This window comes from Ochotona princeps, chromosome 4, assembly GCF_030435755.1.
Source record: "Ochotona princeps isolate mOchPri1 chromosome 4, mOchPri1.hap1, whole genome shotgun sequence".
Classification (NCBI taxonomy): Eukaryota; Metazoa; Chordata; class Mammalia; order Lagomorpha; family Ochotonidae; genus Ochotona; species Ochotona princeps.
In genome coordinates, this window is record NC_080835.1 from 69,337,424 (window position 1) to 69,352,727 (window position 15,304).

Here is a 15,304-nt window from a genome sequence, read left to right on the forward strand (position 1 = left end):
GGGTTGAGTTGTGAAAAGCAGCAGGTGTAGAAGTGGCCACAGATGCTTGCTCTGGCAGCCACCCAGCTGCAAGCGACTTTTCGCATGAGCTACGTAGACTCAGTTCATTCCTGGATCACTTTCCCTCTCCTTACTCCTCACCCTGTGTCTACATGGCACTAGAAACTGTCCAGGGTCTGGGGCGTCTGATGGCTGACGCCTGGGGGAAGGGCACAGCGGTGTGTATTTACACTTGTGTGCGTAAGAGTTGGTTGTGGCTGGTGGCACCTTCTGTGTCAAGTGCAAGAGCTATCTCTAGACTATGCAGATCAGTTCCCTCTCTTGCCTCCTGGACTTAGTGCAGTGCTGTGAAGCCCTTCTCTGGATCATCAACAGCACCTGTCCCTTTTGGTAGCTCTGGATGCATTATTTAGGAAGAGATCTGAAACTTCCACAAACACCCTACTCCTCTCACAGGAAGTAAAAATGGTAGGGACAATGGGTACCTGAAGAGAGGGGAAAAAAGTAATGTCTTAGCACTTTACATCTGTAGCGTGTTGGGGTTCAGAGAATGATACCCCAACAGAATGCTGCACTATTTTTGCATACTGGGTTACTTAAGCTAAACTTGTATCATTTGTACCACTAGCTGAGTGACATGTAAGAATTCCCTTGTCTGCAAAAGGAAACAGCCACCTTCCATCCTCATCCTGAAAGCTGTCCTAGAGATGGTGGCTGAGGAATGTAACTCCCCTGTATGAACTTGTATTATGAGATAATGTTTTGGGCTCAGACCCTTAGGATCACTTTTTTAAAAGATTTATTTATTTTTATTGCAAAGGCAGATATACAGAGAGGAGGAGAGACAGAGGGGAAGATCTTCCGTCTGATGATTCACTCCCTAAGTGACTGCAACAGCCGGTGCTGTGCCGATCCGGAGCCAAGAGTCTGGAACTTCCTCCAGGTATCCCACACGGGTACAGAGTGCCAATGCATTGGGCCATCCTCGACTGCTTTCCCAGGCCACAAGCAGGGAGCTGGATGGGAAGCAGGGCTGCCAGGATTAGAACCAGCACCCATATGGGATCCCGGCGCGTTCAAGGCGAGGACTTTAGCCTCTAGGCCACTGCGTTGGGCCCCAAGATCATTTTTTAAAGGTTTATTATTATTATTATTTTTTTTTATTTGAAAGGCTGATCATAATGAGAGAAAAGGAGAGCCAGAGAGGTGCTCCATCTGCTGCTTCACTCCCCAGATGGCCGTAATGGTCAGAGCTGAGCTGATCCCAATCCTGGAGCTTCTTCTGGGTCTCCCATGTGGGTTCAAGGGTGCAAGGACTTGAGCCATCCTCTGCTGCTTTCCCAGGTTATAAGCAGGGAGGAGCAGCTGGAACATGAACTAGTGCCCATATTGGATGCCCATGCCACAGCTGGGAGGACTGACTGTGCTGGTCCCCCAAGAATCTTTTTAACAAGCTGATTTCTGTCTCAAGCACTGTCCATCCCCTCACCGCTCTGCACACACACCAATAAGCATTGACAAAACCTCAACATTGCCTATGTTCCTTCTCCTCCTCTATAGAAAAGGGGCATCTCAACTTCTGAGTGGGTTTTAGTTCTAAGGTTTCCTGATGTGATTTTTTCCTCTCCCTTTTTTTTTTTTTAACACAAACATGTATATCTTTTCTCCTGTTGCATCTTTGGCAGCTTATTCCAGTGGGCCTTCTGAGAATGGATGGGAAATTTCCCTTCATTCCTGCACATGGGTGTATTTGCAGCTAAGAGCTGGGAACATAGCTAATGCCCATGACCTCCGTAATCTGCCTGGTACCCTTGGTCTGCAGCTGTGACTCTTTGAGAGGGGAAAGGAGAAGGGAAAATAAATCCACACCTAATTTACAGTTTGCCAAATGTGAACTGGGATGGAGAAACGAACAGGTAAACATTGTGACCAGTAACCTGAGAGAATAAGGTCAAGGCCAGGGACGGTCTAGTCCCCAGTCTCATCTGGAGCCTGTCTTAATTTCTAATACTCAGTTAATGTAGCACTTTCCAGATGACTGAAAAATTTTCATGCTTTCCTTCACCACCCCCCCATGCTTTTCTCAAATTGCTCCATGAACTCCATGCATGCTGTGAGCTTTTCTTGATACACTATGAGGTAGGCAAAGGCCAGGTGGGACAGGGCAGAGGCCTGACAGGAGACACAGTCTGTGACCGAAGTGGTCAGAGGTGCCCACCATGCAGGGGCCACTTTCACACTGAGTGCGTCACTGTGCTTGTCAGGAGGCCAGGTGCTGCCTGCAGTGGCTAGCAGTTGTTTGCCTCATGCCGGCCTACACCTGGGTAGGATGGTGGAGAAAATGTATTTTTCTCCCCTATCACTTGTATCCAGTGAGTTACTCTCCCTAAAATTTTATAGGTCTCTCCTGTGAGAGTCTCATGACAGCTCCCACAGCAGTGCTATTTGGACCCAAGATGCGGGGGGCTGGAGGGTACAGCAATGTGCCGAGTGATAAGACCCAGCCTGTTCTGATGAGGCTGCACCCATGCCTCTTGAAGTACTCTGGTCTCTGGATCAGGGACTCCTCCTGCAGGTGTCACAAATGAGTGTCTTCAACAAGCAGCCAGTGCCTGCGCCATGCTGTTTGTTCTGGGTCAGCATGACCCTGACGGTGAGCAAAGCTCCTACTTCCTTTTCATAGTAAACTCAGTGCAAGTCCTACGACTGTGTCCGTCCAACCTATGCAGTCTGTTTTGTGAACTTGGCAGCTGTCCCATCAGGAATGGGTTACTGTGGCAGGTCCATGGGAGGTTGTAGAGGGGACTGGCTGTGTTTGTGTCTTTTTTTGGAAAATGGTGTTTTCCTCTTGAGGTAGGAATGTCATTGAGCCCAGCCTCTGGCTAACACTCAATATCTTGCAGTTCAATCTCTTCTGTTGTGCTTTCTGCAAAGCAAAACATAAGTTAATGACTTCTTGGTGGTTTCTTGATGAGAATGAGATAACACACTCCACCTGTGGCCTCAAAACCAGGACTGGATTAGGGCAAAGCCTAGGGAAGTTACCTTTGAGTTTGTGTCTTCTCTTCCTCTGGAATTTATATGCACACCTATTACAAACCCACATGAGGCTGATTAACACTGCGGCCACAGTAATGAGAAATGCGACGAAGACAGCAACAAAGTGGAGGTCTTCGTACAGGATTTCTGTGTTGGAAAGGGGGTGAGAATGTGTCTTAATATCATGAGGTTGGCCTCCCACACCCTGGCAGTTCAGAGGGGTGGCCAGGCCCCTTGGGCCATCTTACCAGACACGTGCAGCACAATGGTGCCTAACTGGCTGCTCCCCGGGTGCTCCGTCACCGTGATGATGTAGTAACCGGAGTCCCTGACGCCCACACTGAAGAGCTGGATGGAGCCATTGTCGAAAGTGCAGACTCGGTCCTTGTGGCTCTGGGAGATGTTGGCCTGCGTCCCTGGCTTCCACTCCACGATCTTCTGTACTCCCCAGCTGGACGTATACCTCCATTCGATGGTGGGCACGCCATGGCAGGAGTATTCAACTGAGAGCAGGATGTCTTCTTGGACGGTGGCATTGATGGTGGACTGGGGGATGTACAGTGACACTCCCCGACCTGCAAGATGGAATGGGACCTGTACCAACACTGAAGGTAACTGCCAGAGTGCACTTACTGATCTCACATTAGTATTAGTCTACTTACGCCTCAGGCAAAGGTGCAGGTTGCCTGGAGCCTGTACTGTGTTAGGGAGGTATGCAAGGGCTTAATAAGCAAGCAAAGGAGATATTTTAAGATAACCTAAGAGCTTTAAAGATAATAAATAACCCAGAGTGAAAGGGATCAGTTGGAGGGGGGAGGTGAAAGGAGATGGTACAGAACTTTAGGTACAAAGGGATGGTCAGACAATGACCTTTAACATGAGACCTAAAAGACAAGGAGCAGGTTGTGGCATTGGGGAGGAGTGTCTGACACAGGGAGGGACAGATGCAGAGCCTGGGTCATGACATTGAGCGTGGATGTGTCTGAAGGCCAGAAAGGCAGGCAGTGGGTTTTGTATCCCGATGACTGGCAGTGCTGGGGCTCCGACACGGCTTTGGAGGGTGGCTGTTGACAGAAGACCAAGTCATGACGAGGGTGTTGAGACATTCATTCTCACCCACTGCCATCTGGGTAGGGGTAGCGGCATGGAAGGGCGAGACTGAAGGTTGTGCTGATCACCAGTGACCAGTGTAATAAAGCCCCCATAAAAGCCAAAAGGACAGGGTTCAAGAGGTTCTGCACTTCTGAATATGTGGAGATAACTGCAAGGTGCAGTACCCCAGGGGGGCCACGGAGGCCCCTGCCCCATACTTCACCCTCGCTGTCTCCTCCCTCTAGCAGTTAATCCACAGTCTCCGTTATAGCCTTTGTTCAAAACAAAACAAAAATGGACCTGGGAATCCTGATTAAATAACTGGTCGGCCAGAAGTGTAAGTCACAACCTGGGTTTCACATTTGGCAACTAAAACGGGAGGCAGCCTAGAGGACTGAGCCCTCATACTGGGTGTTCCCGCAGGCAGCAGGAGAGCTGCAGTGAGCTACAGCCCGCTGGTGGCCGCTGCATGGCCTCGCAGCAGAGTGCTGTGCTGCACATGAGAGGAGCAAAGCTGTGGTGTCCTCTCCCAGACTCCTTAGCTGTGTGCTGCTGCTGTTGATATCAGAGTTGAAAGACAAACACAGTTAGCATTCATTTACCTCTGGTAGATTGTCGATACTTTCCTGGCTTGCTGCTGGTTTCTCTTATGTTTTATTTGTTTATTTTTCTTTGAAAGGCAGAAAGAGATCTTTTATTATTATTTTAGTATTTTCCATGAGAGTGTTTTGTAGGGATTCCAACCTTGGCCTCCCCTTTCTCCCTCCCCCTCTACCCTTCCCACTACTTCCTCCACATTATCACAGTAGTATAGCCCTTTAGTATCAGTTACAAAGTTGACATTCTGCCATCTAAGTCCATTGTGGTGTTGTATGTACAGACAGTGGTAGAAAATCTGGTAAGAGAGATCTCGCATGTGACAGCTCACTCCCCCAGTGTGCTCAACAGCCAGGGCTGGGCCAGGCCAAAAGAGGATCCCAGAACTCAGTCAAGGTCTCCCACATAGATGATGAGGACCCAGGTACTTAAGCCGTCACCATTGCCTCCAAGGGTGAGCATTTGCAGAAATCTGGGAAAGAAGCGAAGTAGCCAAGGCACTCCAGTGACTATGCCACTATACCACTCATTGAAAGAATAACAGAGAGAGAGAAAGAGAAAGGGATCTTCCTTCTGCTGGTTCACTCCCCACATGGCCACAGTGTCCAGATCTGGCCTAGGCTGGGAATCCATCCTGGTCTGGTTCCCCACAATGGTGGCAAGGGCTCAAGCACTTGGGCCATCTTCTAATGCCTTGGAGGTTTAATAGATTGTATGCAACAATGCCACCCACCTCCCTTCCCTTTTCTAAGCCATTTGAAAGTAACTTTCAGATATCCTGACATGTAAGAACAAACCATTCTCTAACAAGTCAACAGCATACTTATCCATCCAAGAAACTTGATGATTGATGTGATACTATTTCCCAGTACACAGTATATATTCTAACTTCTCTTAAATGTCCTTAAAATGACCTTTCTAACTGCTTTTCTGTCTTAGTGCAGAATCCAGCCGTGGTCTAATCACTGCCTTTGGTTGTCATGTCTCATTAATCATGAATCTTGTAAAAATTCCCTACCCTTTTTTTTCCCCCCGGGGGTGAGCTTTCATGATATTACCATTTTTAAAAAAGATTTATTTATTTTTATTTATTTATTTTTCTAAGATTTATTTATTTTTATTACAAAGTCAGATATACAGAGAGGAGGAGAGACAGAGAGGAAGATCTTCCGTCCGCTGATTCACTCCCCAAGTGACCGCAACGGTTGGTGCTACACTGATCCAAAGCGAGGAACCTGGAATCTCTCCCGGGTCTCCCACTTGGGTGCAGGGTCCCAAAGCATTGGGCCGTCCTCGACTGCTTTCCCAGGCCACAAGCAGGGAGCTGGATGGGAAGTGGAGCTGCTGGGATTAGAACCGGTGTCCATATGGGATCCCAGGGCGCATTCAAGGCAAGGACTTTAGTTGCTAGGCCATGGTGCCGGGCCCAAGATTTACTTATTTTTATTGGAAAGCCAGATATACAGAGAGGAGGAGAGACAGAGAGGAAGATGCTCTGTCCTTTGGTTCTCTCTCCAATAGGCTGCAATGGCCAGAGTTGCTCTGATCTGAAGCCAGGAGCCTGGAGCCTCCTCTGGGTTTCCCATGCAGGCACAGGGTACCATGGCTTTGGGCCATCCTCGACAGCCTTCCCAGGCCGTAAGCAGGGAGCTGGATGGGAAGTGGGGTTGCTGGATTTGGAACTGGTGCCCATATGGGATCTTGACACGTGCAAGGTGAGGACGTTAGCCGCTATGCTACAGTGCCAGGTCCGATATTACCATTTTATACAATCTAGAATAGTTATAGAATTTATATAGAATAAATATTGCAGATTTACTGTTTTAGAATAAAGAAAACACTGTAAAAGTGATGCGTTCATGTTGCATTACTTCGGGAGCAAAATTCTGTGAGCTTGTCCCGTTGCTGGGGAAGCTAAGCTGCAATCACTTGATTGATACAAAACCCTCTCTCCGGGCCCGGCGGCGTGGCCTAGCGGCTAAAGTCCTTGCCTTGAACGCCCCGGGATACCATATGGGCGCCGGTTCTAATCCCAGCAGCTCCACTTCCCATCCAGCTCCCTGCTTGTGGCCTGGGAAAGCAGTCGAGGACGGCCCAGTGCTTTGGGACCCTGCACCCAAGTGGGAGACCTGGAAGAGGTTCCTGGTTCCCGGCTTCGGGTCGGCGTGCATCGGCCCGTTGCGGCTCACTTGGGGAGTGAAACATCGGATGGAAGATCTTCCTCTCTGTCTCTCCTGCTCTCTGTATATCTGACTTTGTAATAAAAATAAATAAATCTTTAAAAAAAAAAACAAGAAAAAAAGACAAAACCCTCTCTCCTTTGTTAGCCTTGTAACTGATGAGTCATGCATGTGATGATTACTTGGAGACCATGTGACTCCCCTGCCATCTCACACCAGTGCACGCACATCCTCTGAGGAGCCTCACCTCTACTAGTTGTTTAGCAGACGGTCGTTACATGGTGATTTTTCAACGTTACTATTCTTCCAAATTTATTCACTGGCATTCTGTAAAGGAGAGCTTTTCCAAGCCAGTGTTGTGGTGCAGTGCACTAAGCAGCCACCTGCAATGCCAACATTCCACATGATTGCTGGTTTGAGTACCGGCTGCTCTAATTTTGAGGCAGCTTCCTGTTAATGCACCTTGGAAAGCAGCAGCAGGTGGCCCAGATGCTCGAGTTCCTGCTCCAATATGGGAGACCTGGGTGGAGTTCCAGTTTCCTGCTTTGACTTTGCTCAGCCCTGGCCACTGCAGCTATTTGGGGAACGTACCAACAGAGGGTAGACATTCTTTCTCTTTGTCTGTATTTCTTCCTTTTGAAAAAAAAAAAAGTCTTAACAAAAATATATTCAAAGAATTAGAAAGAATTTTCAGCCAAGATTCTGACTTCCCTTTGAAACAATGAAGAGCTGTCGTCCACGCACTCTCCTCTCTGGTTTTCTTCGTGTTTCTGTGAACTCATAGATTTTTAAAGAGGGCATCATATTCTTTATCATCATTGTCATTTCTCTTGTTATTTTATCCTTCACTCAGCCAATGGAAGCCTCTTCAGGGCATTTGTGCATTCTTCAAAATGTTCCTGTTTGTTTTTCTTTAAATATTTAGTTTTAACTTCTGAGAAGAGAGAGACAACTATTATTTTCTTTTTCACTCTGAAAATGCCCATAACATCCAAGTCTGCAACACACTGAAGATAAGAGGCCAGAATTCCACGAGGTTCCATTTGGCACAGGACACAGGATGCCTGTATCCAACTGCACACAGTGCCTACCTACTCATTGGTTTTCAAGCGTTTCCTTGAACTGAGACCAATTCTTAAAAAGATTTATTTATTTATTTTGGAAAGACATTTACAGAAAGGAGTTGAGACAGAAAGACAATCTTCCATCTGATGATTCATTTCCCAAATGTCCACAACAGCTGTAGCTGAGCCGGTCTGAAGCCAGGAACCGGCAGCTTCATCTGGGTTTCCCACATAGGTTCAGGGTCCCAAGGCTTTGAGCCATCCTCCACTGCTTCTCAGTCCATAAGCAGGGAGCTGGAAGGGAAGTGGAGCTGCCGGGACACAAAACGGCCATTGTGTAGGATGCTGGCCTTTGACGCAATGAGCAGTTGAACTATTGTGCCAACCTGAACTGATTTCATTTTAACAGGACTGTCATGTACATTTTTTTAATATACACTTATTTGTTGGGCCTGGCACGGTTGCCTAGTGGCTAAAGACCTTGCCTTGAATCTGCTGGGATCCCATATGGGCACTAGTTCTAATCCCGGCAGCTCTACTTCCCATTCAGTTCCCTGCCTGTGTCCTGGGAAAGCAGTCGAGGACGGCCCAAAGCCTTGGGATCCTGCACCTCCAAAGGAGACCCAAAAGAGTGCCTGGCTCCTGGCTTCGGATCAGTGTAGCACAGGCCATTGTGGTCACTTGAGTGAATCATCGGAGAGATCTTCCTGTCTCTCCTTCTCTCTGTATATTTGAGTTTGCAGTTAAAAAATAGATATACAGGTTTATTTGTCTCTGAGGCAGAGAGACAAGACCCAACATAGAAAAACCTTCCATCTGTTGCTTCATTCCCCCAGTGCTCACAATAACCAGGGCCGGGCAAGGTCACATCTAGGAGCCTAGAACTGCCTTTGAGTCTTGCAGCATGTGGGAGGCAGGAGCTCAAGCACTTAGACCGGCGTCCACTGCTTCCCAGGTGCATTAGCAGAAAGCTCGATTGGAATCCAGAAATAGCCAGGACTTGAATCAGGCACTCTGAGAGTCAAGCATTCCAAGTAGTGGCTTAACCTGCTGCCCCAAATGCCCACTACAGCACCCTCTTTTTTCTTTTTTTTTTAAAGATTTATTTGTTTTTATTGGAAAGACAGATATACAGAGATGAGAAGAGATAGGAAGCTCTTCCGTCCAATGATTCACTCCCCAAGTGAGCACAACAGCTGGTGCTGTGCTGATCTGAAGCCAGGATCCAGGAACTTCCTCCAGTTCTCTTACGCAGGTGCAGGGTCCCAAAGCTTTGGGCCGTCTTCGACTGCTTTCCCAGGCCACAAGCAAGGAGCTGGATGGGAAGTGGAGCTGCTGGAATTAGAACTGGCGCCCATATGGGATCGCGGTGCTTTCAAGGCGAGGACTTTAGCTGCTAGGCTACCACGCTGGGCCTAAGCACCCTCATATCTTAAAGCCAAAGAATAAAAAACTCAAGAAATTCTCACACCAGGGCAGATGGCTGAGGCCATTTGGAACAGGTGTGCTTTGCAATGCATGCCCACATGGGAGCCACTAGCTCTGCTCACAGGGTTTCTGCAGACACAGAAGCCCAAAGCCAAGAGTCCAGGTCTGAGAGCACGTGGGAGCTCAATCAAGGAATCATTGACTGGCTGACCTTCCATCCGGCAAGGCAGGTCACAAGGGTTCACCCTTCCACCTCTGCTGGAACTCTGGTGACCGTGATAGGCTGCTCTGCTCTCTGCAGACAAGGCAGCTGCTTTCCATTTCAGGGAAGGTCCGTTTAGAAAGCTCCCTTTGGTTTCAACCAGCAACCTGCCCTCCTTGAAACACCGTGGAGTGCACAAATTCTCTCCTAGCATGCGGCACCCCTTCATACCCCCAAGCACCATTCTCAAGATTTCCTGGGTCATTCCTTCTCATTCACCCTCTCAATGTGCTTCAGAGTTATTCTTTAACACTGAACAAAGTGCAGAGTTCAAGGCTACTGAAATAAAGAAGAAAATATAGGTCAAATTCCAGGTTAGCCCTTAGAGGGCAGGTGTCAGGTAATTTCTGCATCCCCGTGTCTTCTGTATCCAAAAGAATGCCTGGCACATACTGCTTGCTCAATAAATGTTTGTTGAATGAATAAATAACTCGATGGCCAAATATTTATAAGCTGCAAGAAGCGGGAGTCATTTCCTAACAGGAATGTTGCTGCTGGGCACACTTAAATATTAAAATGCTTCCAACGGAGAGAGCTCTAATCCAGTTGTGGTTTTATGTTCCAGTTATTATGTACTTTACAATCCTGATTTTTATTCCAATAACATGCCCATTTCCCTAAGTAAACGACAAAAGAGGGTTTCTGTGCAATTTGGATTCTAGACCCGGGTCTCGCTGTGTGACTCACTCTCCCGTCCCCTGCACCTTCCCAATGTCAGCGATCTGAAAGATGACTTGGAGCACTGAGCCCTGTAAGATCTGGGGAATTCTATTTTGAACTAGTGGTGACCTCTGCGTTCTTCAGGTATGTTGTGGTATCCATGGTTACCACACATGCTCACTGACACACTAGACTCTGCAAGATTTCTAAAACTTTTAAATAGGTTCAGGGACCTTCATTTGGAGCCCTTTGTTTTGGGTCAAGAAACGGCAAGACTGAACAACAACAACAACAAAAATCTGGAGTTTCTCGTGTGTTGAAATAGTTGGAAACTAGTGTACTGGCTAGATTTCTAGATTTTCTAGATTTTCTCCGGATCAGAAAAGCCCCTCTTTCTAAATTTTTAAAAATCTTTAACTGCAAAGTGGAAAGATTGTATATCTTCAGTGTACACGTGGGAATGGGAGCTGTACAGCAGCAGCTCAGCAGCTGCGTGCAATGCCTGAAACCAATAGCAGAGTGCCTGGGGTCATGTCCCGACTCCACAGCCAGTCAGGCTGCGGGCTGATGCACCCTGGTAGGTCCATGTCACCCACGTGGAAGAAATGAACGGTATTTGGGACTCCTGATTTTGGCCTGTAGCATATGGAGTAGACCCACAGAGATGGAGTACCACCATGTCTCCTTGGTCTCTATCTCTCAACTTAGAAAAAAAAAATACAATGTGATTATTTGACATGTTTGTATGCTGGCTTGACTCTCATCGTCAAATCTGTCATATCTAATACATCCATCACCACCCACGCTGAACATTGGACCTACAGAACCAGTTCATCTTTTCACTGAAAGTTTGGGCCCTTTGATGGGCATCTCCCGTTTATCTCAGACTGCCACCACTGGTAACCACTATTCCACTTTTCCTATGAGTTCAAGTTTTTTTGAAGATTTTTTTATTGGAAAGTCAGATATAGGTCTCGCACGGTAGCCTACCAGCCAAAGTCTTCCCCTTGCATGCGCTGGGATCCCATATGGGAATCAGTTCTAATCCCAGCAGCCCTGCTTCCCTCCAGCTCCCTGCCTATGACCTAGAAAAGCAGTAGAGGATGGCGCAAAGCCTTGGGACCCTGTACCTGCATGGGAGACCTGGAAGAAGCTCCAGGTTGTGGCCATTAGGGGAGTGAATCAATGGCTGGAGGATCTTCCTCTCTGTCTCTTCTCCTCTCTGTATATCTGACTTTCCAATAAAAACTTAAAAAATTTAAAAAGCCCCAGCACTTGGGCTTTCCTTCACTGCTTTCCCAGGCCATTAGCAGAGAGTGAGATTGGAAGTAGAGCATCTGGGACTCGAGCTGTTGCACATATGGGATGCTAGCACCACAGGGGGAGGCTGAACATGCTACATCTGATACTAGCCCGTTACAATTTGAATGAAATTGGTATTAACTTTGCAAGTGTTTTTTGTTAATCAGTGAAGCCATGTCCTGATTTTTGTTGTGGGAGGTTTGGGATTATGATATAGTCTCTCTCACTACTGGTCTGTTCAGCATATGTATATATAATACACATAAATATAAATATATATTTATATTCGTGGTGCAGTCTTAAAAGACTGTTTGACTCCATAAATTTGTCTATTCTAAATCACCCATTTGGTTGACATATAATTGTTCATAATAGTCTTTTATAATCCTTTGTCATTCAGTGGCATCTATTTTAATGCCTGTTCTCATTTACCTTCTCAAAAAACTTTTAGTTTCATTGACCTTTTGGATTCTTTTTTTTTTAGGTTTATTTATTTGAAAAACTGAATTGCAGAAAAAGAAAAAAAGAGTCTTCCATCTGCTGGTTCATTCTCTAAATAGCTATAACAGCTGAGTGGGGCTGGGCCAAACCAAAGCCCAGCAACCAGGAGGTACTTCTGGGTCTCACACATGCAGCTGGACCATCCTCTGCTGCTTTCCCAGGCCATTAGCACCGCTGTAGAGGTCAGAAGTCTTTTTTTTTTTTAATCTATTTTATTGTATTGTTGTTGACAATCTTTACATAGTTAATTACGGTTAAAGAACAACAAAAAAAAAGGTTCAGGGGGATAGGGAAGTGGGTAATACTGTTATGTCCATATTGTTTCCATCATGTATCTTAGGTAAAGGGGGATATTGAGGGAGAAGCTCCACCCGTTTTCCCACCCACCCCAAGTCCCGGATGTGGGGCATGAGATATTTGCTCAAGTGGTTTTAATAGTTCTCCAGTTATGAATTGCTGCCAGTTTCGCTCGATGAGGTCGTCCACTGATTGATATGGTCCATCATAAAGTCTCCGTTTGCCCAGTATTTCGCTGCCAATATATAGCTGAGATGAATGATTGACCTGTTCTGTCTTCTGTCTTTTCTTGGTTAGAGAGTTCTGAGTCCAGCAGTTCGATTGGGGAGATCTCCAAAGAAACTTTGAGGTATTCCCAGACTAGTTTCTTGTATGTTCTAGCAAGCACAGGACCCGGCACAGTCCATCACCCCGATCAGCTGGTGGTTGCAATTGCTGGGTTGGTTCTGTTTTCAGCCCTGAGTTCCACTGGAACCAATGGGTGTTGCAGTCCAGTCTGGTTCGGCCCTTACATCAACCAGTGAGAGCTGCAGCCTAGTCGGGGCGACCCACAATAACCCCCACCAGGCCCGCCCCCTACCCTGGTTTGCCAGTATGTGTAGCAGAAGACCAGTCTGTCCCCCATCCCATTTGGCTCTGGTACTTGTCAATGGGTATTAAAGCTTAGTTCTTTCTAACCAAGTCAACCATCCAGCCCTCACAGATGTTGCTGAGTGCCTCTCTATCTAGCCACCCCAGCCCCCATCCTAGTTTTCATGCCCTCCCATGGGAATAGTGACCCAAGAAGGGGGAACACACTTTTTCCCTCCCAGGTCTCTCTGTCCCGGTTTATGCACTCTTTAGGTGGTTCTGTGATTTGACTTGACAGAATTAGTCCCCAGTGCCAGCTTCTGCCAGCTGATGCTGCGGGCAAGCCCAAACATCCCTCACCCACTCTAATTTATGCTTGCACCCGCAGGAATAATCAACCCAGCCTGGCTTTTCCCTGATCTAGTCCACATGCAGCGCACAGGTGTTGTAGCCTTGCTTAGTCTGGTCTGTCTCTATCCCAGCCCACGCTCTCCAGTGGGAGTAGCTGTCCAGCGAGGGGACCAGCCCCTTAATCCCCCTGCCAGTTCTGCCCCTCCCTTCCTGGATCTCACGTGTGCTGGTTGGGTGCTGCATTCATATCCAGTACAGGCAACCACGCCCTGGCATTCCATAATGTGTACTGGTTTTGTCGCGACCAAACCCGGCTCATCCCACACTCTGTTCTGGTGATCGGATTTGCCAGTGGATGTCATGAACTGATTCAGCCTGGTCTGCCCCTGACCCATGCTGAATGTGTGCCAGTGGGAAACTTTCCATGGCCTATTCTGGGCTGTTTCCTATCATGCTTCTTGCGCTTACCTGCAGGGACTGTGTCCTGCCAGAGGAGTTGCCCAGGCTCCTCCATCAGAACCCCTCCCAATGCCAGATTTTGCGCATGCCAGGGGGTCCTTGAGCCAACCCTACTCAGTTTACCTCCTGTCCTAGCAGGAACAGTGGCTTTTCCTGGCTGGCTTTCACCCCATTCTGGTTCTTGTTGTTGGATGTTTCAGCCCAGCCATGGCTCGTCCATACCCACATACAGCTCACACATGGCTCAGTAGGGGATTGAGACCCAGCCTAGTCAGTCCCACATCTACCCTGGTTCTCCATGACACCAGATGGTGTTGGGATCGAGGTCAGAAGTCTTAATTCAGAAAACAATTGCAGTCGGGTGGTATAGTGGTAAGTCACATAACTACGGAGGCAGTGAAACAGAACAGACACTGATAAGGCAGGACACATCCTGAACCTCCCCAGTTGGAGTCCTGGGAGAAGGTACCTTCATTTCTGAGAGAGCCTGGGCGTTCCCTGAAGGATGAAGTGAGGTGACACCTCTAAGGCACCAGGTAGCTAGAACTATAGATACTATTGCAGCCATCTGGGGAATGAACCAGTGGATGGAAGATCTCTGTCTCTCCCTCTCTGTAACTCTGCCTTTCGGCTAAAAATTAATAAATAAAATGAATTTTTTGGAAAAAGAAATGCAGGAGGAACCTGGGATAGCGTTGGGGGGTTATTGATGATGAGAATAGTATTTAAACAGAGCCATAGCATGGTCTGAACTTGGCTTCTGGAAAGACAGTCTGGTAAAATTCATGATCCAACCATTAACCCACATCACTTAGCTGCACCATAGGTGGGACGTTGGCTGGAGTGGTGTCCTGTATCACGTGGCTGCGCACACTGGCTTTGGGAGCAGAGGCAATAGGAAGCACCTGCACATATGCTCGGTTTGCCCTGGACAGACCCCAAGCTCTTGGTGGGGAGAGCTCAAGGACCCTGTGTCTCAGAAACCTCCAGGGCCCAGGACCTTGTAACTTCCTGGCAATCTGAAGGTGCTTGAAATAGTCATCCAAATGAATGAGTGATGATATGCCTGCCTGTCTGTCAGGATGTTGGCAGTGTGGAGACAGCAGGAAGGAGGGATGTGTGTTGAGCTTAGGGATACTTGGTCTGACTCAGAGAACCGCAGGTAGAATCCCTCTCTGAGCCCTAAGCCTGTGAGAACCAAAGAGCTGGGGAAAGAAACAGTAATTTTAAGCTACAATTAAAAATACTGGCCAGCTGTGCTGTTCTTGAAAAAGACAAACTTGAAATTTTGGAAATATAGGATCCAGCACATTGGCTCAATTGGCTAATCCTCCCCTTGCAAGTTCTGGGATCCCATATGGATGCCGGTTTGGGTCCTGGCTGCTCCACTTCCCACCCAGCTCCCTGCTTGTGACCTGGGAAAGCAGAGGAGGACAGCCCAAAGTCTTGGGATCCTGCATCCACATGGGAGACCTAGAAGAAGCTTCTGGGTGTTAGCTTTG

The 15,304-nt window shown here is 47.6% G+C and overlaps 1 protein-coding gene across 1 annotated transcript in view; it reads right to left on the bottom strand.

Annotated features, from left to right (window-relative positions):
• Positions 1-2,338: 2,338 nt before the first annotated feature.
• Positions 2,339-15,304, bottom strand: part of VSTM5 (V-set and transmembrane domain containing 5) — a 31,782-nt gene continuing 18,816 nt past the window's right edge. The window contains exons 2-4 of the mRNA XM_004585174.2: positions 3,288-3,614; positions 3,046-3,186; positions 2,339-2,926 (exon numbers count right to left, since the gene is read on the bottom strand). Of these exons, the coding sequence (XP_004585231.2) occupies positions 2,883-2,926; positions 3,046-3,186; positions 3,288-3,614 (512 nt within the window). The 3' untranslated portion in view covers positions 2,339-2,882. The remainder of the gene's footprint in view (positions 2,927-3,045; positions 3,187-3,287; positions 3,615-15,304) is intronic.